This window comes from Colias philodice, chromosome 21 (genome assembly GCF_061535455.1).
Source record: "Colias philodice isolate Cphi_HAF_F1 chromosome 21, ilColPhil1 Martin Lab GWU primary, whole genome shotgun sequence".
NCBI lineage: Eukaryota > Metazoa > Arthropoda > Insecta > Lepidoptera > Pieridae > Colias > Colias philodice.
In genome coordinates, this window is record NC_143106.1 from 2,601,295 (window position 1) to 2,623,860 (window position 22,566).

The 22,566-nt window shown below is 34.6% G+C and overlaps 2 protein-coding genes across 4 annotated transcripts; one reads left to right on the forward strand and one right to left on the reverse strand.

The window, feature by feature from the left end:
* Positions 1-1,127: 1,127 nt before the first annotated feature.
* On the reverse strand, positions 1,128-15,777 carry LOC149478723 (bleomycin hydrolase). 3 transcript variants are annotated; one of them, XM_089709043.1, is made up of 13 exons: positions 15,658-15,777; positions 15,528-15,565; positions 14,733-14,890; positions 13,602-13,732; positions 12,177-12,291; positions 11,560-11,697; positions 10,876-10,996; positions 10,097-10,224; positions 4,804-4,931; positions 4,356-4,454; positions 3,751-3,871; positions 3,101-3,211; positions 1,128-2,552 (listed from the first exon to the last, which is right to left on the reverse strand). In XM_089709043.1, the coding sequence occupies exons 2-13, from the start codon at positions 15,535-15,537 to the stop codon at positions 2,430-2,432; spliced, it is 1,383 nt and encodes a 460-aa protein (XP_089565169.1). In that variant the 5' UTR covers positions 15,538-15,565; positions 15,658-15,777; the 3' UTR covers positions 1,128-2,429. The 3 variants fall into 3 exon arrangements, with proteins under 3 accessions (XP_089565169.1, XP_089565170.1, XP_089565168.1); XM_089709044.1 differs by lacking the exon at positions 15,528-15,565 and having other exon boundaries at positions 15,658-15,774; XM_089709042.1 differs by having other exon boundaries at positions 15,528-15,741.
* A 658-nt stretch (positions 15,778-16,435) lies between these two features.
* LOC149478724 (uncharacterized) lies at positions 16,436-17,470 on the forward strand. The gene is made up of 3 exons (XM_089709047.1): positions 16,436-16,633; positions 16,723-16,824; positions 17,158-17,470. Exons 1-3 carry the CDS (start codon positions 16,493-16,495, stop codon positions 17,449-17,451), a joined length of 537 nt encoding a protein of 178 aa, XP_089565173.1. The 5' UTR covers positions 16,436-16,492; the 3' UTR covers positions 17,452-17,470.
* The last annotated feature ends 5,096 nt before the right edge of the window (positions 17,471-22,566 follow it).

The following is a 22,566-nucleotide window of genomic DNA, read 5'->3' on the forward strand; positions in this document are numbered from 1 at the left end:
AAAAATATTAAATTTAATGAAGTAGAGCAACTTTCACTTCGGTATGAAGGAAAATCGAGCGTAGAGCACACGTCAGAACGCTCCGGCCCAAGGAGCGCGACTAAAGAAATTCGCTAGGATTTTTCCTAATTATTTTAAATATGTTTTTAATATTTAAAGAATTATCAAAATTCAAAAAAAAATTTTTTAAAGGATTAATACTCATTGGTCTTCAACCAACTCGAATAAATTAATGGAAAAAATAACTTTTAGCAGTATTTATCAATAGATTTTGTAAGGCAAAAAATGGGAAATTTAATGAATTTATAACGTTCTAATTAAGAAAATCATAAGTTTTTCGGCAATTGTATTCAGCAGTTTTTAATAACGACTATATAAGGATAATAATGCGCTGATCAGATTGTGTAAATTGTAATCGGTTGCAACGTAGTGAGTGCACAAAGTTAGCTCGAAATGTCTTTGGGGGAAAGAGACTTATCTTGAAGGCCTGATTAAGGTAACATAAAGTAACTTTATAAATGTGAAAAAATTCACGCGCATTGCGTATATAACACTAATTGATAAACAAGAAAAAAAAATTCAGTTTATCATTTCATTAGCCGGGAAAAAATTGTCAAATAACTTGTTGAAAACGCAATTTTGCTAGACTGCAGCCTTAACGTCAAATACTTAATTCAGAAAGCGGCCGTAGGATACCGATTTCAATGAGTAGCATGTACGTTATCAATCCATATTGACTGATTATAAATATAGAGTACTAGCTTCCGCCTGCGGCTTCGCCCGCGTGGTGTTTTGATAAAAGGTAGCCTATGTTCTTTCTCAGGGTCTAAAGATTGTCTGTGCCAAATTTCATCAAAATCGGTTGATAGGTTTAAGCGGGAAAGCGTAACAAACAGACAGTTACTTTCGCTTATAATATTATATTAGTAGGGATCTTCTTTAACTTTATAGAGGTAAACCACAGAGGTAAACAATATCATGTTTTATTCAATTTAATACAAAATGACTAAGTAAAAAAAAAAAAAAATTATCCTCATAGAACACTGAATACCGATATGTACATTGTACGTATCATTTAAAATATTGTTTTATTTTCAAACCAGGTGTAAACCAAATAAAACACATAATTGTAAAAAAAATATTTATTGCAAGTAATAACATAAATCTACGAACATTATTGCAAACGGAAGTAAATATGAACCACACATTCTTTAACAGACAAGTTTTTACGTATTTTAGAAGAAAATGGCGTATCTTAACATTTATCTATCTAAAAATTTGTATACAGGGTTATTTTGACGACATATTTTAAAAGTAACCATTTTAGCCTAAGATGGTATATTACACTCTTAAGCACCCATTATCTTAAAGGCACATTTCTGGAACCCTCTACAGTAGACCCGCGGTATTCCGACAATCGTTCTGCAGAGCCTTGGCGAATTTGTCGGATTATAGGGTGCTACCTATAGTCCGGATGTTATCACGCAATAGTACCTTGTAATTCGACAAATAACGGACCCAATAAAAAGATAAGATGTTATAGGTACACATAGTTCTGTTTCAGAAGTATAGGCATAAAACATGCTTCATTATGTTTTTTTGGAATTAAAACAATATTTTCGAGTAGAGCACAATAGTAGGTGGATTTTGTCCAAAATTATTGGGATTCAGCAATTTTGGACATGTCGGATTACAGGGGGCGACGGATAGCCAAGGGCCGGTGTAACGCGGGTCTGTAATATAATGTGAATTAAAAATATTATATGTACTTCGATTTGTACACCACAAATCGAATTTATTGGTTTTCCTGCTTGTTTTATTGTCAATAAGGAATCTAGGATATAATAGAAAGCTATGATAGCTTCATTACATCTATGTCTTCTGATTTTTAAATGCCTTTGAACATAAGAACCTAGATAACTACGACTGCCGACTATAGTCTATAGTAGTATTTAATATTAGTATTTTCTAGGCCTTACGCCTATCTAAGTGACACCATTTGTAAGTAAACGGTAACTATTTATGAACACATTGTAACAAACATTTTTTTTTATGAATTAAATGAATAAGTAAAATGGCCATAATAAAGTGCATTATCTGTTAAAATTGTACACTATTGATTTCATTAAAAGACAGGTAAGATTATTATTCTATTCTGGTAAATTGAATACAGCACCAAAAAATTAAAACTAAAAAAAATACAAGATTGTGACTGAATATAATTGAATTTTTTTTAATGAAAACTTAGAATACTTAAGATAAAATTACACAGATATGTAAACAAATAAAATGCTATATCACAAATACAAATCATTAAAAAAGCCGTTTCTATAACACATAACATATCCTCTAAATTTTGCAGAAAAACAAGTGACCATAATAGACAATAAACTGCACTTTCCCTACAAATCTAAAGAACACTGGCAACACTACTCCTTGTTACACACGGGACATGCGAGTGTGCCCATCGGGTCCCAGGCTGGCAACACCACCGCTTCTTGCTTGAATACATCTAGTACTTCGCTGGGAACGTACTTCTTATCTACTACCACCTGTAAGAAATAGTAAAATAGTAATGAAACGGGATTTTAGGAAAAAGTATTTCAGCATTATCAGTTTTTTATTTTAACATTTAATCCAGTAATCCTTTTTCATTGCTTGATTATGTCGTATCTTATTGTTTCAATTTATTATTATATTGGTTATCTATACGTAATGTTGTAGAGTTTGTTTGTTTGAAAGCGCTAATCTCAGGAACTACTGGTTCGATTTGAAAAATTCTTTCGGTGTTAGACAGCCCATTTATCGAGGAAGGCTATATATCATCACGCTAAGACCAACAGGAGCGGAACACTGCGGGTAAAACCGCAAGTCATAGCTAGTTAAAAATAAAATAATCAAAAATGAAATTGATAACATAAAAGAAATACAAGACTGGATAACATGTGATGAATTTCACACATATTTGAATAATTTTATTTAGTAGACATATTTTTCCATGACAATTTTATTTTTTAGAGTCCAATATCAATGTAATATTAGTTTTCCACATAATTAAACATACAAAAAACATTAATTTCTCACAAAAATAAAATCGTACCTCAAACACAAACTCTCGGAACCAAGGCTCTGTGAGCAGCAAGTATCCCTTGTCGATCTCCTTGTCGCTGTACGAGTTCTCCACGCGGAACTTGCGGACGTTACCATCGTCCTGGCAAAATTATTTTATTTTAAAACATTAATTATAATACCACATGGTTATTTCATTTAAAAATACATGTTTTTATATGAAATATTAATAACACTGTAAGTTCTGTAACTCGTGGCATAAAATAATATAGTAGATAAATGTGGATTTTTTATTGACAACGAATTGCAGGAAGTCGCTAAGTAGTCGATAGGGTTAAAATTTAAAAACTTTATAAATGAAATGAGACTTATAAAAATATTTTTACCAATTAAAAAAAAACTTATTTTGAGCGAACTCGTTGTAAAGTGTGGTACTAATCAGTTTATGAGTAATTATTATACACACAAAATATAAATTCTATAAATCCAATAAAGCTCATTATTATACTAATATGGCAAATGGCTTTTTTAATTAAGTTCATATATAAGTGTCACATATTGTGTCAAGTGCCGCATATGTTAGTGTCACATAAATTAATATAAGTGTCACATATACTAGTGTAAGTGTCCCATATACCAGTGTAAGTGCCACATATACTAGTGTAAGTGCTAGTGTCTCACGTCAGTGCCGACCGCGGTGAACACCATGGCGTGCGTCATGCACGAGTCGCCGTACAGCAGCCGCTCCGCCTTGCACAGGCCCACTTGGACCTCCGTGTTGAATACCAGCTTGTAGTCTTGCCTGGTGATAAAGTATATTATAAAACGTTAAAATTGAATTAAAGCTTGTGTGCAGTGGCTGTAGGGCGGTGTAGGTATGTGCGGTGAGGGTGGGGGGGGGGACCGGGTAAGAAAGAGCACGAGCTAGAAGTTAGAAACGGAACGGTCGGTACTCTCCTCCGCCTCGCCGCGCACATACCGTCATAGCCCTACAGCTACTGCAGTCAAGCTATAAACAGATTCAAACAGTAGCTAAACTCTCTACAAAATGCTCGAAACGGCTCACTCACACAAAGATACGCATCAACGAGTCCTTAGTAGACAAAGGCTTAAGAGTATCGTCGATGCAGTTCGAATTTGTTGTAGGGAGTTTCGCTACTGTTCGTATTTGTTTACTGTGTCGAAATCGTATTCAACTATCAAGTAGATACATATTAAATAGGCTTGAAAATCAAAAGAATGCAAGTGTTGAATGATAAATTTAATGTTTTTGGAATAAAACTTACGCATCCAAGTCTTCTAATCCATTTTTCCTCTCAAAACGTTTGGACACTTCGCAGCCGAACCACACAGCTTCCCCGCCCGATATACTGTCCTTCACCACTCTGCAAGTGAAATGAGTTTTTTGACTTTTTTAATAAAAGTAGTAATTACTTTATTGAAAAATTTTATTATTGATAACGTAGAGATCATTATTATAAATTTAATTTCTCTTCACCCCAGTCCCCATTTTCGTCCAGATTGATCAAAACAAAAAATTACAAGCCACGCGGTAAAATTATTTTTTTTTGCATTAGCAGCAGCTTCATGTCTTCATTAATACACACATTTAAAAGGATTAAGGTTAACCAAAAAGCAGGGTGTTCAAAATTAACCCAAAAAAAGCTTTAAAATCCCATAGAACCTATTACAAAAAATTAAATATTTTATAAGTAGTAATTTAGTTTAACTCACTTGATAAGCGTCTCAATAGGTTGGTTATTATACGCTGTTTGTCTCCCCCCCACCACGTTGCCGAGACACTGCAGCGTGTATAACGCGCCGAACGGGTTCGATTCCCGGGGGTCGCTCACTAGACACACCTGGGAAAAAAAAAGACTGGTTGCACTCCGGGAGTGCCGGCAGAAGTGAAAACTTGATTATTAACGTTCAGCATGTTTGATATCCATCTGTCTTACGCTTTTTCGACGTGCGAAGTGCTCAACGCCGCTAAAGAAGTTTTCACTTCAAAAATATTTTTAGGAAATAAGTACAATTGGAATATAACCTGGGATGAAAGAACTATTTAAAATGAAAATTGTTGTATTGTATTGTATTAGCCTATCGTGTCCCATCGCTGGGCAAAGGCCTCTCCAAGGCGCTTCCATGAATCGCGCATGAAATTAAAACAAAAAAAAAAATCAAAAAGGATTTTACCTTATCAATCGATACAACCTCGCGCTGGCCCTCGCGGCGTAGGGGAGCGTCCCCCGGGTGGCGGATGGGGGGATGGTCGGTAGTATAGCCTAGCTACGCTACCGGCTAAGTCCGATGGACTCGCTGACCAACGATGGGTGTGGTCCTCCAGCAATATGGGGGTTGTGCGGCGGGTTAACACCCCTCCCACATAAAAAATCTTTGTGTTACGAAACTGAGAACGAGAAAAAGAAAACCCGATCCCAAGAACGACGACTCCAGGCATGGTATAAAGGATTTACGAATAGCTTCATGGAATGTCCGCTCCTTATTTCGCCCCGGGGCCATTTACCAAGTAAATAGTGAGCTGCGTAGATACAATGTAAAAGTAGCCGCACTCCAAGAAGTAAGATGGCCGGGCAAAGGGGAGTGTAATATTGACGATAAAGCGATTTTGTTTTATAGCGGTAATGACACGGGACACCACACACACGGTACTGGATTCATAGTCGCCAAAGATTTCGTCCACAATGTCCTTCGCTACGACGCCGTATCTGACAGAATATCAGTACTCCGTATTAGAGGTCAATTTGCCAACATCTCCTTAGTAAATGTATACGCTCCTACAGAATTAGCGGAAGACGAAACTAAGGATCAGTTCTACGAACAGCTCGAACTGATATATGACCAATTACCGAGTTACGACATTAAAATAGTACTGGGGGATTTTAACGCCAAAATTGGAAGGGAGGATATATACAGGGTGTAATCGTTAAGTGTGCACAAGCGATTATTCCGTAACTATTGCAGATATCAAAAAACTTTAAAATGATATCGAAAGTACTTAACCTAATGAGTAAAATGGCCATAATAAATTTTTAAAAATAAAACGAGAAATAACCAAAAATGTTACATTAAACGCTCCCATACAATTTATTTCCCATACATTTTGTATTCATAGTAGATTTTCGAAGTGACGTCATTATTGTGCAATACAATGAGGAGATCTATTTACAGTTTCTAAATTAACTTCCCTCCAAATTTGCGAAGTAATTAAAGCAGAAAACCAAAAAAACAAAAAAAAAAGCTAAAATCTTTCATATTAAATGTATAGGTTGATCCAAAAGTAATGATAATTGGGTATTTCCTGTGCACATAAAAATATAAAATAAATGTTTTATGCTTGCTCATGTAATCACTAAGTTATCACAAAAAAATTATATCTACAGGCCACGTTTCCAAGTATTAACATTAATTTTAATGTGAACAGTGCGAGCCAGAATGTTTCCCGACGAAAAGAAGAAACAACGATTCGACATTTAGAGGGTGAATTTCTAAATTTTTAATGAGATCAGGATAATTTTTTGTCACGATTTGTGACCATGGGCGTTACCTGGGTTCACCATGTTTATGCTGAAACCAAGAAACAATCAATGCGAGCTTCCAAAGTGACGGTGAAGATTTTCAAAGTGAAAATTAGTGGGATAGATTAAAGCCGTAGTTTTTTGGGACGCTGAAGAAATGTGGAATATTTTAAGAAGGTAGCCACTACTACACAGGGCTCTTACTACACAGACCAAATTAAAAGATTGCGGGTAGGTTAGTAAGAAAAAGAGACATGGCAAACTTCAGTCTTGAATGTTGGTTCACCAAGACAACGCACCAGATCACAAAGCGTCAGTTGCGATGGCTGCCAATCAAAAATCGGCATTGAAAATGCTTGAACACCCACCCTGTTTGTAAGATCTAGCTCCTAGTTAATTCTATCTCTTACCTCGGCACAAGAAACACCGTCGATACAAGAAATTTTAAGACGACAGCGAAGTGATGGCCGATTTTGAGGGGTTTTTGTAGATGAAGTCAAAGTTTTTTTTTTCTAAGTTAAGAAAAAAAAATATCGAAGTATATTATCTAGTTAGAAGACTATCTAGAGAAATACATAATTATTTTAACTGTAATGACCTTGTTTAATATTGATTATCATTACTTTTGGATCAACCCATGTACATGGGATATTCATATCTCATACTAAATGTATGGGAGGGTTTAAAGTTAATTTTTTAGATATTTCTCGTATTATTTTTAAAAATTTATTATGGCCATTTTACTCATTAGGTTAAGTACTTTCGATATCAGTTTAAAGTTTTTTGATATCTGTAATAGTTACGGAATAATCGCCTGTGCACACTTAACGATTACACCCTGTATATCCCAACAATCGGAACACATAGTAAACATACACACTCTAACGACAACGGGCTAAGACTAATAAGTTTTGCCTCAGCCAAAGCCATGGTAGTCAAAAGTACTATGTTTCCGCACAAGGATATTTATAAGGGAACTTGGCGATCCCCGGATGGATACACAATCAATCAGATTGATCACGTAGCGATCGACGAGCGTCACAAAAGAACTGTTGAGGATGTAAGAACTTTCCGCGGGGCAGACTGTGACAGTGATCACTACTTGCTAGGAATAAAACTAAAATTTAGAATCAAATCAGTAACACAACATTCACAAACCGCAGAGGACAGAATTGATATAGATAACCTAAAATCACAATATATGAAAGAAACATTTCAATTAGAACTGAGCAATAGATTCAAAGATTTAGACATTAATGATCCGATTGACACAGTATGGGAAAATATAAAGAGCACGGTAAAAGAAATTGGTTTTAAAGTATTAGGGAAGGTCAAAAAGAGAAAGCGGAGGAAGTGGTGGAACCAAGAGTGTGAAGATAAAATGCAAGAAAAACGTCACTATAAGGTCCTGGCGGAACAAGATAGGCAATGGATTGGAAAATACTCAGAATGCGGGTTACAGCTAAAGAAAGCTATCAGAAGAGCCAAAAGACAGCACTTTGATGACCTTATACAAAACATGGAGTCATTCATACGAGCCGGTGAATCGAGGAAATTCTACAAGGAAGTTAAAAACACAAAAAAAGGATACCAACCCACAACCCAAGTGCTGGAGGACGAAAATGGTGACCTCATCACTGATAAAGACGACATCAAGATAGCTTGGCGAGAGTATTTCCAGAACCTACTTAATTGCCCACCCCCTCAAGTTGAAATTACCAGGGAGACCGAGGACAACAAGGAAGACGTACCCACTCCCACATTTGAAGAAGTGCACAAAGCAATCATGCGGCTCAAAAATAACAAAGCACCAGGTATTGACGGCGTGCCTTCTGAAATATGGAAGCAAGGTGGGGCGGTGATTCAATCCAAGTTGTACGAAATCCTTAGAAGGATATGGGAGGAACATATACAGCCAAAAGATTGGAATACAGGGATCATCTGCCCAGTTCACAAAAAAGGTAGCAAGAGGAAATGTAGCAACTACCGCGGAATTGCTCTGTTGCCAACAGCATATAAAATCCTGTCGTACATATTGCTGGATAGACTGGAACCCTACGCGGAAAAAATCCTCAGTGATTATCAGTGTGGGTTCCGTCGAAACCGAAGTACGATCGACCAGATTTTCCTCCTCAAACAGATCATGGAAAAGAGGTGGGAATACGCTCTGAGCATGCACGCGCTATTTGTAGATTTCGAGAAGGCTTATGACAGCATTGATAGGGGCGCCCTGTTTACAATTTTAAAGGAGCTTGGTATCCCAGCCAAGCTGGTGGACTTAATAAAAACAGCTATTGGAGACAGTAACATGCGAGTGAGGGTGGGCAAAGAACTATCAGAAGAGTTTGCGGTGCTCACCGGATTAAAACAAGGCGATTCTCTGTCACCGGTGCTATTCAATTTGGTACTGGAATATATCCTGCGGAAAATGCTTGCATTGGACTGCGGAGTGTTACTAAATGGAAAGCATTTGGTGATTGGATATGCCGACGACCTCGCATTGCTTGGTGAAAACCGTGACGAAGTGGGTAAAGCCGCTGAGACCTTAAAACAAGAAGCTGAAAAGGTCGGACTAAAAATAAACGAAAAAAAGACGGAATATCTCCACATGAAGCGCTATAGGAACACACGAACTCAACGCCAAAACCTACAGGTTGGAGATACGACGTACACGGGAGTAGCTAGCTTCAGATATCTGGGTTGCACGATAACGGATGCACACACTAGAGAGGAAGAGATTAAAATCCGCATACAAAATACCCTCAAGTGTGGTGCTGCCTTGCATAAAGTCCTCGTGTCTAGGCTTCTGAGTAAAAAAACCAAACTGCGGATATACAAAACGGTTATAAGACCAATACTTACTTATGGTTGTGAAGCCTGGACCCTAACCCAGAACGAAGAGCGTAACCTTTTAGTCACAGAACGAAAGCTTCTTAGGAAGATCTTTGGTCCTATCAGACAAGAGGATGGAAGTTGGAGAATCCGGAAGAATGCCGAATTAGAAAAACTCATGGCCGAGCCAAATATACTTGGGGAAATAAAAGCGCATCGCCTGCGTTGGCTTGGTCATGTAGAGCGAATGGGTGAGGAGCGAGGTCTGAAGAGAGCATACTTGGGCCGTCCCTCGGGCCGTCGGCCGGTGGGTCGACCCAAGTATCGCTGGCGCGATCAAGTGGAGAGGGACCTGAGTGCGCTTCAAGCCAGTGACAATTGGCAAGAGACCGCTCAGGACCGGGCAAGGTGGAGAGTTCTCGTCTCGGAGGCCAAGACCCACTTCGGGGTTTCAGCGCCACAGGAGTAGTAGAGTAGTAGTAGTAGTAATCGATACAAAATTCTCCCAAATTTCAAAGTAAAAATGTAAAATTAATATCAATCTCATTTACAAAATACATCTAAAACAAAGTGATTTTTTCTCGTTACTTTTATACTATTTTAAGCGAAGCAAAAACATTGTCAAGACAGATACAAAAAACTAATATAAAAATTACCTTATCATCAACATTGAACAAGGGGCGAACATGTTCATTGTAAAACTGCAGCGGAGAAATTGGTCCAATCTTGTTGTAGGCCTTCTCCTTGTTATAGTACTCGAATGTGAATTGTTCTGGCGGTGTTCCTGTTGTCACAATAAAATAAATAAGGAATTAAATAAACTTCAGAGAGAAACAAAGAATATTTGAAAAATATAAAATTGTGAATCATGATGTGTGTATGTTATAGCAATATGAGTCAAGAGGGCGATGTTATCGCAAAGCGATAAAGCCCTTTAAATAAAAAAATAAAATAAAAGAATAATTAACTTATACAAATAACCACGTTTTATTTCTACGCACACCTACATATTATTGTTTTATAGCCTATAGCACTGTAAGTGATAGAAATTACAAACGAAATTTTTACTTGATTAAAGTTTATAGCCATAGAATTAAACCTAAACCATCGACTGGAGCTGTTTGTGATTCATTTTGCTAAAATATATAGAGTTCAGATATCCACTTATCATATTATTAGGATACTATATAGTCATACTAGCTTTCCGCCCGCGGCTTCGCCCGCGTTTTCTAAGAAAAACCTGTTCCCGTAGGATTTCCGGGATAAAACCTATACTATGTCCTTTCTCGGGTATCAAAATATCTCTATACCAAATTTCATGCAAATTGGTTCAGTAGTTAAGGCGTGATTGAGTAACAGACAGACAGACAGAGTTACTTTCGCATTTATAATATTAGTATGGATAAGCAAGTTGATAGAATAAAACCAATGTTACCCAAGCAAGTAGCTACAATATGGTAGATGACTCCAATCTGCTTGTTAATGGTGGCTTGTATTTCATCATCACTAGCTTTGTTGGCAACTAGTTCACGTAGCTCTTTCGCGAATTCCCGTAGCTGAAATTATTTTAAAATTGATATTTTGGACAATATTAAATAATATTAGATTTTTTCTTGGTTCAAATTATATCTTCTACAAATGCTGGGGATAAAGTATATTCTCATACCAAAACTAATTAATTATGCAGTAGATTGAAAAATTTAATTTAAAAAATGATTTAATATATCTGCATTATAATATGTAATATGCAACATCACACTAAATACATATAATATCTTAATGAAAACATACATAATTATTATATGTTTATTTGAATTTTCACTAAAATACTCCAAACAATGTAGCTTACTGTCCTTACATATCGTCATGATTAGTAGATAGTATAAAACAAAGTCGCTTTCTCTGTCCCTATGTCCCTATGTATGCTTAAATCTTTAAAACTACGCAACGGATTTTGTTGCGGTTTTTTTTAATAGATAGAGTGATTCAAAAGGAAGGTTTTACTTTTAGTATATAATTTATTAGATTTTAGACAAAGCGGGCGAATCCGCGGGCGGTAAGCTAGTACATAATATAATAGTCATAAATTATAATTTATGTAAGTAGAATATATACATACCTTAGTTTTAATAATAGCATTCATGTGCAAGCTCCGTCTAGAGCTGAAGGACTCCGGGAAGCACTTTTTGGGCATCACACCATACTTGTTAACGAGGTTCACAATCATGTCCCATTGACCACCGTCGTTTATTGGATCCTAGGGATTAAAAGCATAAAATAGTTTAGTTTTGTTTGCCATATTTTTGACTTGGACAATAATAATTGATTTCAAACTCAAAAGTACTTTTATAGCAGATTTTTTATTCATACAGTTACTTCATTGGAAAAGTTACTGAACTGAAAGTTTGTTACCACAATTCTGACAAATAAATTTTTCATTTCATTTCATTAATATAATTATAATAATTTCGTTAAAAAATATTAGTGTAGAAAAATATGGAATGAGTTGTTTAGGGGTCAATAATTGTATTTAAAAATAATACACTTAATTTAAAAACTGAAAAACATGCTTTTATAACATTAAATTATTATTTTGTCTCCAATACTTGGTAAAATTACAACATTTCAATTACATCTGTCCCATTCGTGTTAAAAGCGAGTCTAAAAAAGTTGGTTACATATACACATACAGGTGAAACTAATTAATGCGTGTAAAAAAAATGTAGGAAGAAATACCTTTAACAAGAAGTTAACCAGTCTCCCCTCTAGTTTCTCACCCTGCTTCGCTGTATTAACGATGTTGTTCAACCAGTAGTGTGACCGCTCTATTTTATCCCAGAAGAATAGATAACTAAAATGTATTTAAAAAACATAAATTAATTATTGACAAATTAGCTTCTCTAGTTCACCCTATTACAAATACCTAAACTAAATACATATTCAATGTATTTATATAGTATCATTCAATGGTGCTTAAAAGTGTAATCACTATATAGTATAAAGCAAAGTCGCTTTCTCTGTACTTATATCCCTATGTATGCTTCAATCTTTAAAACTAACCGACGGATTTTGATGCGGTTTTTTTTAATAGATCGAGTGATTCAAGAGGAAGGTTTTAGTATATAATTTATTAGGTTTTAGACAGAGCGGGCGAAGCCGCGGGCAGGAAGCTAGTTAGTTATAAAGTGAAAATTACGTATTTGTGATTAAACCTAATTTCTTTCTTTCTATTTATTATTGAAACTCAGCATTTCATTACAAACGATCGTGCGAAACATTCGTAAATTTCAAGGATGTTTTTCACACGGTAAATAAGTGAAATACAAAATATATAGCATACAAATAAAAGATAAGCTTGTCATAAATCTACAACATAGTTGAAATCTTTACAAAATGATGTTAAAAGACGGTATGAATTGCAATGCAAATATATAATACTGAATATTTGTTTTAGATATTTAGATCATTACATATCATATGACTTCAAAGAAGATAATTTTATACCATTGCACAACTGTTTTAGCTTTATTAAGAAATAAATCAAAAGATACATTTGCTGAGAATATATCACAACTTATATTATTTATCACTCACTCACTAACTATTTTTATCTACATATGTTCCTTTTTAACTGATGATAAGAAGTCAATTTGTAAAGGGAATTTGAAACACATTAGAGATAACATAAATGAATAATAATAAATAGTTTATCAATTTCATCCTGGCCAACACTGTAACCTTATATTAATTACTAGCTGTTGCCTACAGCTATGCTTGCTTGGAAAAGATAAATTTGTAAAGTTTCTACCCCTATTTTTATCCCCTTGGGGGAAGAATTGAACAAAATCCTTTCTTAGCGGATGCCTACGTCCAAACATTTAGTTATATATATATATACTAGCTTTCCCGCGGCTTCGCCCGCGTTTTCAGAGAAAACCCCGCATAGTTCCCTTTCACGTGGGATTTCCGGGACCTATCCTATCTCTCAAGTTGGATTGGTGTGCGAATTTTATTATAATCGGTTAAGTGGCTTAGGAGTCCATTGAGAACATACATTGTGACATGAGATTTTTATATACATATTAAGATTTAGATTCTACATCTATGATTTAAAATCATTTATATCTAATGCTTTTTGAATATAATTTATGAATTACTTACGTCTGTGAGAACTCAAACTCTTCAATGCCATATTTCTTCATGAACGGCAAGCGCATAACATTGAGTGCGGCAAATAACCAACAACGGCCAGAGTTCTCTTGATTTGTCACCGGCTTGCCTTCACTTTCAACCTGAATAATGAAAATAACTGATTAAAGCTTGGTTGTGGCGAGACTAAGATGTTCTGTATAGACGTTCATAGAATGAATAAATCGCATTTTAAATATGTTAGTCAAATACAAGAAAATACTACGATTAAAAACAAAAAATATGATCAGGTGCCGTATTATAACATCTTATTTCCAGACAGTTTACAACGTAAATTGAACTGACTGACAAATTAATATTATGACCACAGTAATCAGCCATGATTGATGACCATTCAACATGAATTTGCCATTCAGTTCAATTCACGGTGTAAACTGTCTGGAAATAAGAGGTCATAATATGGCACCTGATTTTTAGACAACCACTAAATCTTGTATATAAAAATGAATCGCAAAATGTGTTGGTAAGCGCATAACTCGAGAACGGCTGAACCGATTTCGATAATTCTTTTTTTATTATATTCCTTGAAGTACGAGGATGGTTCTTATGTAGAGAAAACGTAAACATGTACCACGGGCGAAGCCGGGGCGGACCGGGCTAGTCTTCTTCTTCTTATAATATAAAAATGAATCGCAAAATGTGTTGGTAAGCGCATAACTCGAGAACGGCTGAACCGATTTCGATAATTCTTTTTTTATTATATTCCTTGAAGTACGAGGATGGTTTTTATGTAGAGAAAACGTAAATATGTACCACGGGCGAAGCCGGGGCGGACCGCTAGTACATTATATTTATATTATACATTGTAATTGAGAACTAGCAAGCTGATAATAAAAATTAAAAGTTAGATAGAACTATTCTGTTTTATGAATCATTCAGTATGATTACATTTTCCTCCCTGATAATGAAGCCAAATTATTAGGGAGGAAAATGTAACTCATACTTTAATATGCATTCTTTTGTAAGGGTTTTCCATTTAATTTATGTAAAAAGCATTGGGGATTAACTAATTAACAATAGAAATTATAATTAACTAATTAACAACAAAAACTTAGACATATTCTGATTCTCAATGAGCTTTACCTTGATGTTATAGACATGTAAGGCAGCATCAGTCTTCCGCTTGCTGATGGCAACCTCGAAGGGATCAAAGCGAGTGCACACATTCTGAGCGAGCTCATTCTTTGGACATTTGTAGAAATCATCTCGCAGTTTGTTCAATGTATCCAAAGTTAGGGGTTCTGAAACAAAAACAAATATAAATTACTTTTTTTTTGGTCTATACACTCAATAGTAGAAGAATTAGTAGTCTTAATGTTTTTGTGAGTTCAATACAAACTAAAATTGATATACTAAATGATATGTCTTGACTAAACTATACTATGCTTTGCTGAAATCTTTTTGTTATAAGTCATGTTAAAATATTAATTATAAATAAATTAATAGATTAATTGGTAGATAAATTCACAATAATACAAACCATGCATCTTATTTTTTGAAATATCTCCATTATTAAAACGATCCAGCTTTAATATTTATTTCAAACAAATATTAAATAACTTAAATATTAATAATCTTTTTTACAAATAAACTCACTTTTATTTAAAGTTTGTTTCAGTCGTGTAAAATGTGTGAAACAATCTTTGTAATTAAATAATTTCGTAAAATTCATTTAATGGGACCTTCAGTTTTCAAGTATTGTTTCTCTAAAAAGGTTAAAAAAGAGATTCTACTGCGAATTTTTTTGACATTATGTAACGAATACGCAAGTATTTATATTCATGAAAAGCGGGCAAAGTAAATGGAAATAGCTGAAGTATGTTATCAATACATATAATAAAATCGTAAATATTAGTTAAAATTTAATAAAACCCTTACGTGATGACATTGTTCGATACACTTTTCTTGTACAACCTCTGTAAAGTTGAAATGCACTTGTCTTGAATGAAACAATAGACTTAATTATCATTTAAGTTGTAGTGTATTCACCGGTTAAACAAATACTCACCGGCAAATATACTTAAACCAATGCCAACAATGCAATCCAAATTCCAATTATTGTTTTATCTGCTTACCTACTGCTACAAAAATTACTACTACGAATTATGAGACAGATATACAATGAATAGGCAAAAAATAACAGCTGCAGTATTAAAAGTACAAACAAATGTAATTTTTATTTTAATTAAGATAAAGATTATTTTTCTTTGTATTACAATCTTATTATTATACCCTTTTCACTTACTCTGTTCCATACTTCTATAGACTATAGAACAAGAGGTCGGTTGTTGAACTTTGCAAGTGCGCACAGCTGGCAAACAGCTGTTTAATAATAATAGCAATTAATACACATTAGACAGTAATTAATTAAATTAAGTAAAATTCCAATTCCCCTAACTAAATAGCATATTTCAATATGAATTATTTTTAATGTTTGCTGTTCGAATTTTAACACTTTAAATTCATTTTTTTAAAAGTGGCAAGACACATGATTTGAGCGGCATTTTTGAACTGAGGCAATACTGAAGGACGTCGTAGTACAATAACACAGTACAATAATAATGCAGAGTTAAATTAAGTAATTAATGTAGCGTATCGAATATTTATACACTAATTAATTTCGTCAATAAATTATATATTTTTATCTTATAAACTTTAACAGACAAGTACTTACTCTGGAAATGTAATAATCTTATGAATGTGTTTCAAAACGAAAAATCAATATCACATAGCATGAAGTAGGTAACACTATTTTCATCGTGTTAAAAGTTACGCTATGAAAGGAATTCAATTTACTTAGTGATCTAGAAAGTAAACAGTGCCTACTGTGCGTAGATTTAAATATGTCACAAAAAGCTTATGAAGACGCATGTATGCGTGCGGAATTATTTGGTCAGCCTAAGCCTGATAAGGAAGATTTTATAGAAAAACATAAATATTTAGATGTAAATGAATTTGAAGACGTTGATATCAAAACTTTTGAGGTATGTTGCTTAAAATTAAGCATTAATTTTAATTTAATACATTAATTTATGTTAATTAATTTATGATATGATAAAAAATTCACTTCTAGGACACAGCTATGTTAAATCATGAAAATAGAGATACACCCAGTGGCCTAGGAGAATTAAATAACATCCTTACGTCTACGCATAGCAAGATAAATCGTCTGAAGGTATGTAAGTCAAAAACTCCCCGAAATAGTGTTTAAAATTATAAATATATTTTATTAGTCTAATTGCTTGTGTTGTAACCAATTGTGCTCGATACTCGATGTAATAAAAACAGTGAAAACAATACCTCTTTGTTACATAAACTAAATTACAAAATATATAATTATTATAGTGTTTGTCTTGGCTAGGAATTTTCATACTCTTTTGCATGGATATACATATTATGTACCTACGAATAACCTTATAGTTAGAATTGTGGTTAGAATAGATATTTAATTTAATTTCTCAATCACAAGTTGACTTTATGTAACACAAAGTTTATACTGTAATTCCAGGGCGTGTGTGGAACTGTCACGAATTTCTTTCGTGTTAAATTAGCATCTAAAGATTTATCTTATTCAAGTGAACCGAGCTACATTGGACAAACTAATTACGACAAAGATTACGTACCACCGGGTAATTCGGAATTTTCATCTGTTAACACTGGCCTTGGGCCCAGAGACAATGAATTAATGACTCCAAGCGCGGGAAAAAGGCAACATGGCGGCGACATAAATAGCGCAATAGAAGATTTAAAAACTATGCAGAAAGCTGAAAATAGTTTTTCTTTTGGAGGATTACTACAATAGTTCATTTCGTAGCTTGAAATTGTTGGAAGCTTTTGAGGTTTTAAAATATGGGTAACAGTTTCAATATATTACAGTAAAAATTAAATCTATACTAATATTATAAAGCTGAAGAGTTAGTTTGTTTGTTTGTTTGTTTGTTTGAACGCGCTAATCTCGGGAACTACTGGTCCGATTTGAAAAATTCTTTCGGTGTTAGATAGCCCATTTATCGAGGAAGGCTATAGGCTATATATCATCACGCTACGACCAACAAGAGAGGAGCCACGGGGGTGAAACCGCGCGGAGCAGCTAGTTACGAAATAATTGTATTATCAATTATGTATCAATCCGAGCTTTATAAAATTGGATTGTAATTTTTATTTGAATTGTAATATAAATAGGTATATTATTATCATCATTTCATAATGAGGAGTACCCAATTCAAATTTTTATTAGAGGCGTAAAAAATTATAGTTTGTACAATGAAAGCTGTGATCCCTTATTGTAAGAAAAATTTAATTATACTTATTAATATTATAGCATTATTTTTTCGATAGCTGTAATCATAATAGCTTTAAGCGATTACAACTTTGCAATTTTTTAGATGTGAAGATTTAGTATTTACTTACTTATGATATTATTATGTAAAAGATATTCAGTCATTTCCTGCCCAATATTACCTAGCGAGCTAATTGCTTTTCCAATAGTTATTATAAGTGAAATTTAAATAAGATTATACAATGGTAAATTATTGAAAAGTGTGGGCTGAATTGTAAGTACCTACTTATCAAAGCATGAATGATATTTTTATTTTTTGCTCATAGTTACCACGTAGCTAATGCTGAATTTGATATTTTTGGTTTTAAGGCATTCAATAAAGAATAGAAAAAATTCGATCACGAGGCGGGATCCGAACTTCGAGTAGCTACCTCTGATAGTGATAAAATAATTAAATTAATGCTGTACGTCATACCCATTATATTGTGTAGTTATATTATTATGAAACGATTGCTTAGCAATTTATTATATTTTTTATTGATTAGCTTGTAATATTTTAGGTTTATGAAACAATGTTAAGATAGTGAATTATAATTTGTAATATTTTCATGTATTAAGTGATTAAGTGGCAGTAAAACTGCATAATTTCTTCTTATTATTATGAATATAATTCATTGCTTTTATTCAGTACCAGAAGAAATGGAAGCAACTCTCTTTTTTGTTAATTCTCTCAATACTCATTAGGCACATTTTTATCCCACCTGAATTTGAAGAAATCATATTTTATTTTTATTAAATTTAAAATATGATACTTCATTGAATATTATTGCCGTAATTGAATATAGCTTTGTACATATATTGCTTAAATCTCTATTCCATTTATTTATTTATTTATTTATTTATTTAACACTTTAATAATTGTACAGAAACCTTAGAACTACTTACACAATACACATAGAACTGAGTACAACTATTTTGGCGGCCTTATCACTTAATAGTGATCTCTTCCAGGCAACCACGGTAAAAGGTAAACAAGCAAAAAGATCACTAATTGGCGGGACGAGAACAGAAAAAGAATAATTAATAGCAAGAAAACAAAAAAAAAATAATAATATATATCTACCTTAAATAATACATATCCATATACAATATCACATATACTATACATATACATACACAATATATAAATATACATAAATAAAATAAACAGATATACATACCAATTACATATTATATAATAAACATAAATAAATATATACTTAGAGGGAAACACACTGATATTGAATAAGATAAAATTATTATACGAATACCATCTATATCTAATACAGAGTACCACGTACATATTGTAACATAATGAAAATATGAAAGAAAAATAAAAAGTTAATAAAATATTACTGGTCCGGATCAGCAGCGGAAAGAAAATGTTGTCGCACAAGATTTTTAAAACCCGAAGGGGTCTGGGCTTGACGAATATTTAATGGCAGAGAGTTCCATAACTTAACTGATATCGCTGCAAAAGACTTGCCATAAAAATTTGTGCGTCGGCTTGGAACACGCAAGATGAGTCTATCCTCAGAGCGAAGTGAGTAGCTTTCACTGTGCAAGAAGGAAAAATTGGACTTGAGGTAGGAAGGAGCGGAGGGATTAAAAAGGATACGGAACAGTAGTTGCAAATAGTGTAGATTCCGGCGAAGTCGGATAGGGAGCCACTTGAGCCTTTTCCTGAAAGAAGAAACGTGGTCATATTTTCGAAGGCCGAAAATAAATCTAATACAGAAATTTTGGAGACGCTCAAGTTTATCAAGATGCTCGACTGCTAAATCAGGAAAACATGCATCTGCGTAATCAAGTATAGGAAGGAGAAGGGATTGTGCTAGCGTAATTTTGGTAGGAATAGGCAAGAAGTTACGAAGCCGCCGGAGCGTAGCAGAAGCAGCATAGATCCTACGGCTTAATTCCTGAATATGGTGAGACCAGGACAAGGTTTGGTCAAAAACCACACCTAAGTTTCTAACTACCGTTTTGTAAGGTATAACAACGTCACCGATTTTGATGTTTGGCAAAATACCCCAGTCGATTTCCGAAATTAGATAAGGACTACCGATTATGATGACATTGCTTTTAGCTGGGTTGAGTTTTAGTCCAAATTCGTTACACCAGCTGGTTATGTTAGCTAATTCGGAATTGGAAAAATGGATAGCCATAGGTAAGTCAGCAAGGGAGGACTGGGTGTAAATCTGTAAGTCGTCAGCATACATATGGTACAGAGACGTCAGCCGGGAACATAAGGAGTTAATGAAGATGGAAAAGAGGAGAGGAGACAAAACGCCGCCCTGAGGCACACCGGCAGAGACCGCACACCAAGATGAGTACTTAGTATCCACCAAGATACGCTGCCTCCGGCCGTGTAGGTAGGAATGGAACCAGTCAATTACGGAAGGAGAAATGTTAAGAACACGCAGCAGACCCAGCAGTACGTCAAAGTCCACAGTTGTAAAAGCGTTGCTGAAATCTAAAAGAGTAAGTACTGTGAGCTGCTTATTGTCCATACCAGCACGAATATCGTCAGTAACCTTGACCAGGGCTGTAGTCGTACTATGACCGGGACGGAATCCGGATTGAAAATCACTAAGGATATTATGTTTGTTCAGGAAAGAGGTAAGTTGCTGATGTATTATACGTTCAAGGACTTTGGATAGGAAAGGTAATATGGAAATTGGACGGAAATCTGAAAAGGAATTCGGGTTGGATTTTTTGGGTAAAGGGATGACTTGAGCATCTTTCCAAACAGTTGGGAGTGTACCGGTGGACATGGAGAAGTTCAGAATGTGAGTAAGGGAGGGAATAATGATATCAAGGATGGGAATGATCATAGTACGGCTAACAAGGTCACAGCCAACAGCATTTGATGAGATGGACAATATGTGTTTCTTAACATCCCGTTCGGAGACTTGCTTAAAAAGGAAAGGAGGATAAGCAGGAGTAGGAAAGGTGGAGAGGTTTTTGAGAGTACGGTGTTTCATATTGGGGTCAAGCGAGGAGGATGATGTAAAGTGCATATTGAGTTGGCTTATATCAATAGTATTAGGAAAAGCATTAGACTCTTTACCAATCCCCAAGCTTTTCAGAAATTTCCAATTTGTACCTGAATCACCGCTCTCAAGGGATTTGTGGATATGGCGTCGCTGAGCGTCTCTACACAATACATTGCAACGATTACGTATCCTATTATACTTTGCCCGCGCTTCATCCGTTTGTGCGGTTTTTAACTTAGACTTGGCACGGTTTCTTTTTAAAGAAAGAGATTTTAATTCCGGAGTAAGCCAAGGTGCCGGTGTGTGCTTCTTTTTGACAGGTCGGAGTGGCGCAAATTTGTCGTATAGATTTAAAACAAATGTGTTGAATAAGGAGACTTTCTCATCTATAGACTGCGCATCAAACACCTCTTCCCATCTAATGTTTTGCGCATCGCAGCGAAGCAAATTCACGTCCATTCCCCCAAAATTACGCAGCAAAATGGTAGACGGTTTAAGTTTCGGAGAATGGAGCTTGTAGGAAAGGTAAATGAGGTCATGAAAGGAAAAAGCATCGGCTGAACACTGACCATGCTTGGATATGAAGTTGGGTAAGGAGACTATCATTAGGTCAAGTAGAGAAGGATTGCAGCCAGGAAAGTAGTGAGTTGGATTTGAGGAAAGGGCATGGAGATTGTGGGAATTCAGGATGGAAAGCAGCTTATTACTACGGCTATCACCTTTAAGCAGACAAGTGTTGAAATCACCCATGAAAATTAAATGCTCATATTGGGGAGAGAGGTAATCTACAAGGGTTTCGAAGGAGGAAAAGTAATCTATGGAGAGAGAAGGACAATAAAAAACACCAAGAAGGATTTTAGCTTGCGGCAAAAGGACTTCAATAAGGAGATGTTCAGTGGAAGAAGCAGGAGGAGGTTGCGAGGAAGAGCAAATTAATTTAAACGGAATGTGAGAGCGAAGGTAGATAGCTACTCCACCACCGCCCTTGCCAACACGATCATTGCGTATAAGGTGAAAGCCGGGGAGAGAATAAGCTGAGGAGGAATGACACGGCTTGAGCCAGGATTCTGATACAAGGATGGCATGGATATTACTTGATATAAACGATGAAAGCATGTCGGGATAATGTGCCGGAATACTTTGCGCATTAATATGGATGGTATTAAAATTTTTAGGGACGTTGTTGAAAAAGGAGTCAAGGGTAGCATCTAGAGGAGGGGAAATAGCACTGTGAAAACTATCATCACTACTGAGAGATGAATTGGACCAGTGTGAGAAAAGATCATCATTAAAATTCAAATTTGTATCGACTGACATTTAAATATAAATAAATAAAAAGTATATATATATAAATAATAAATAAGTTATATACTAAAATTTCTTATAATAAATAAAAAAAAAATAAAATAAAATAAAATAATAATAATAATATAGATTAAAATTAAGCAAATATTATTTTTATGCAAGTTCACGCTTGGTTACCTTGTACCCACCTTTACAATTATAACAATTTAGAGCATAATATATAAACCGTTAATTAACTCAAAAATGATATATATAAACTTAAAAAAAAAAAAAGAATAAAAAGAAATAAAAAAATAAT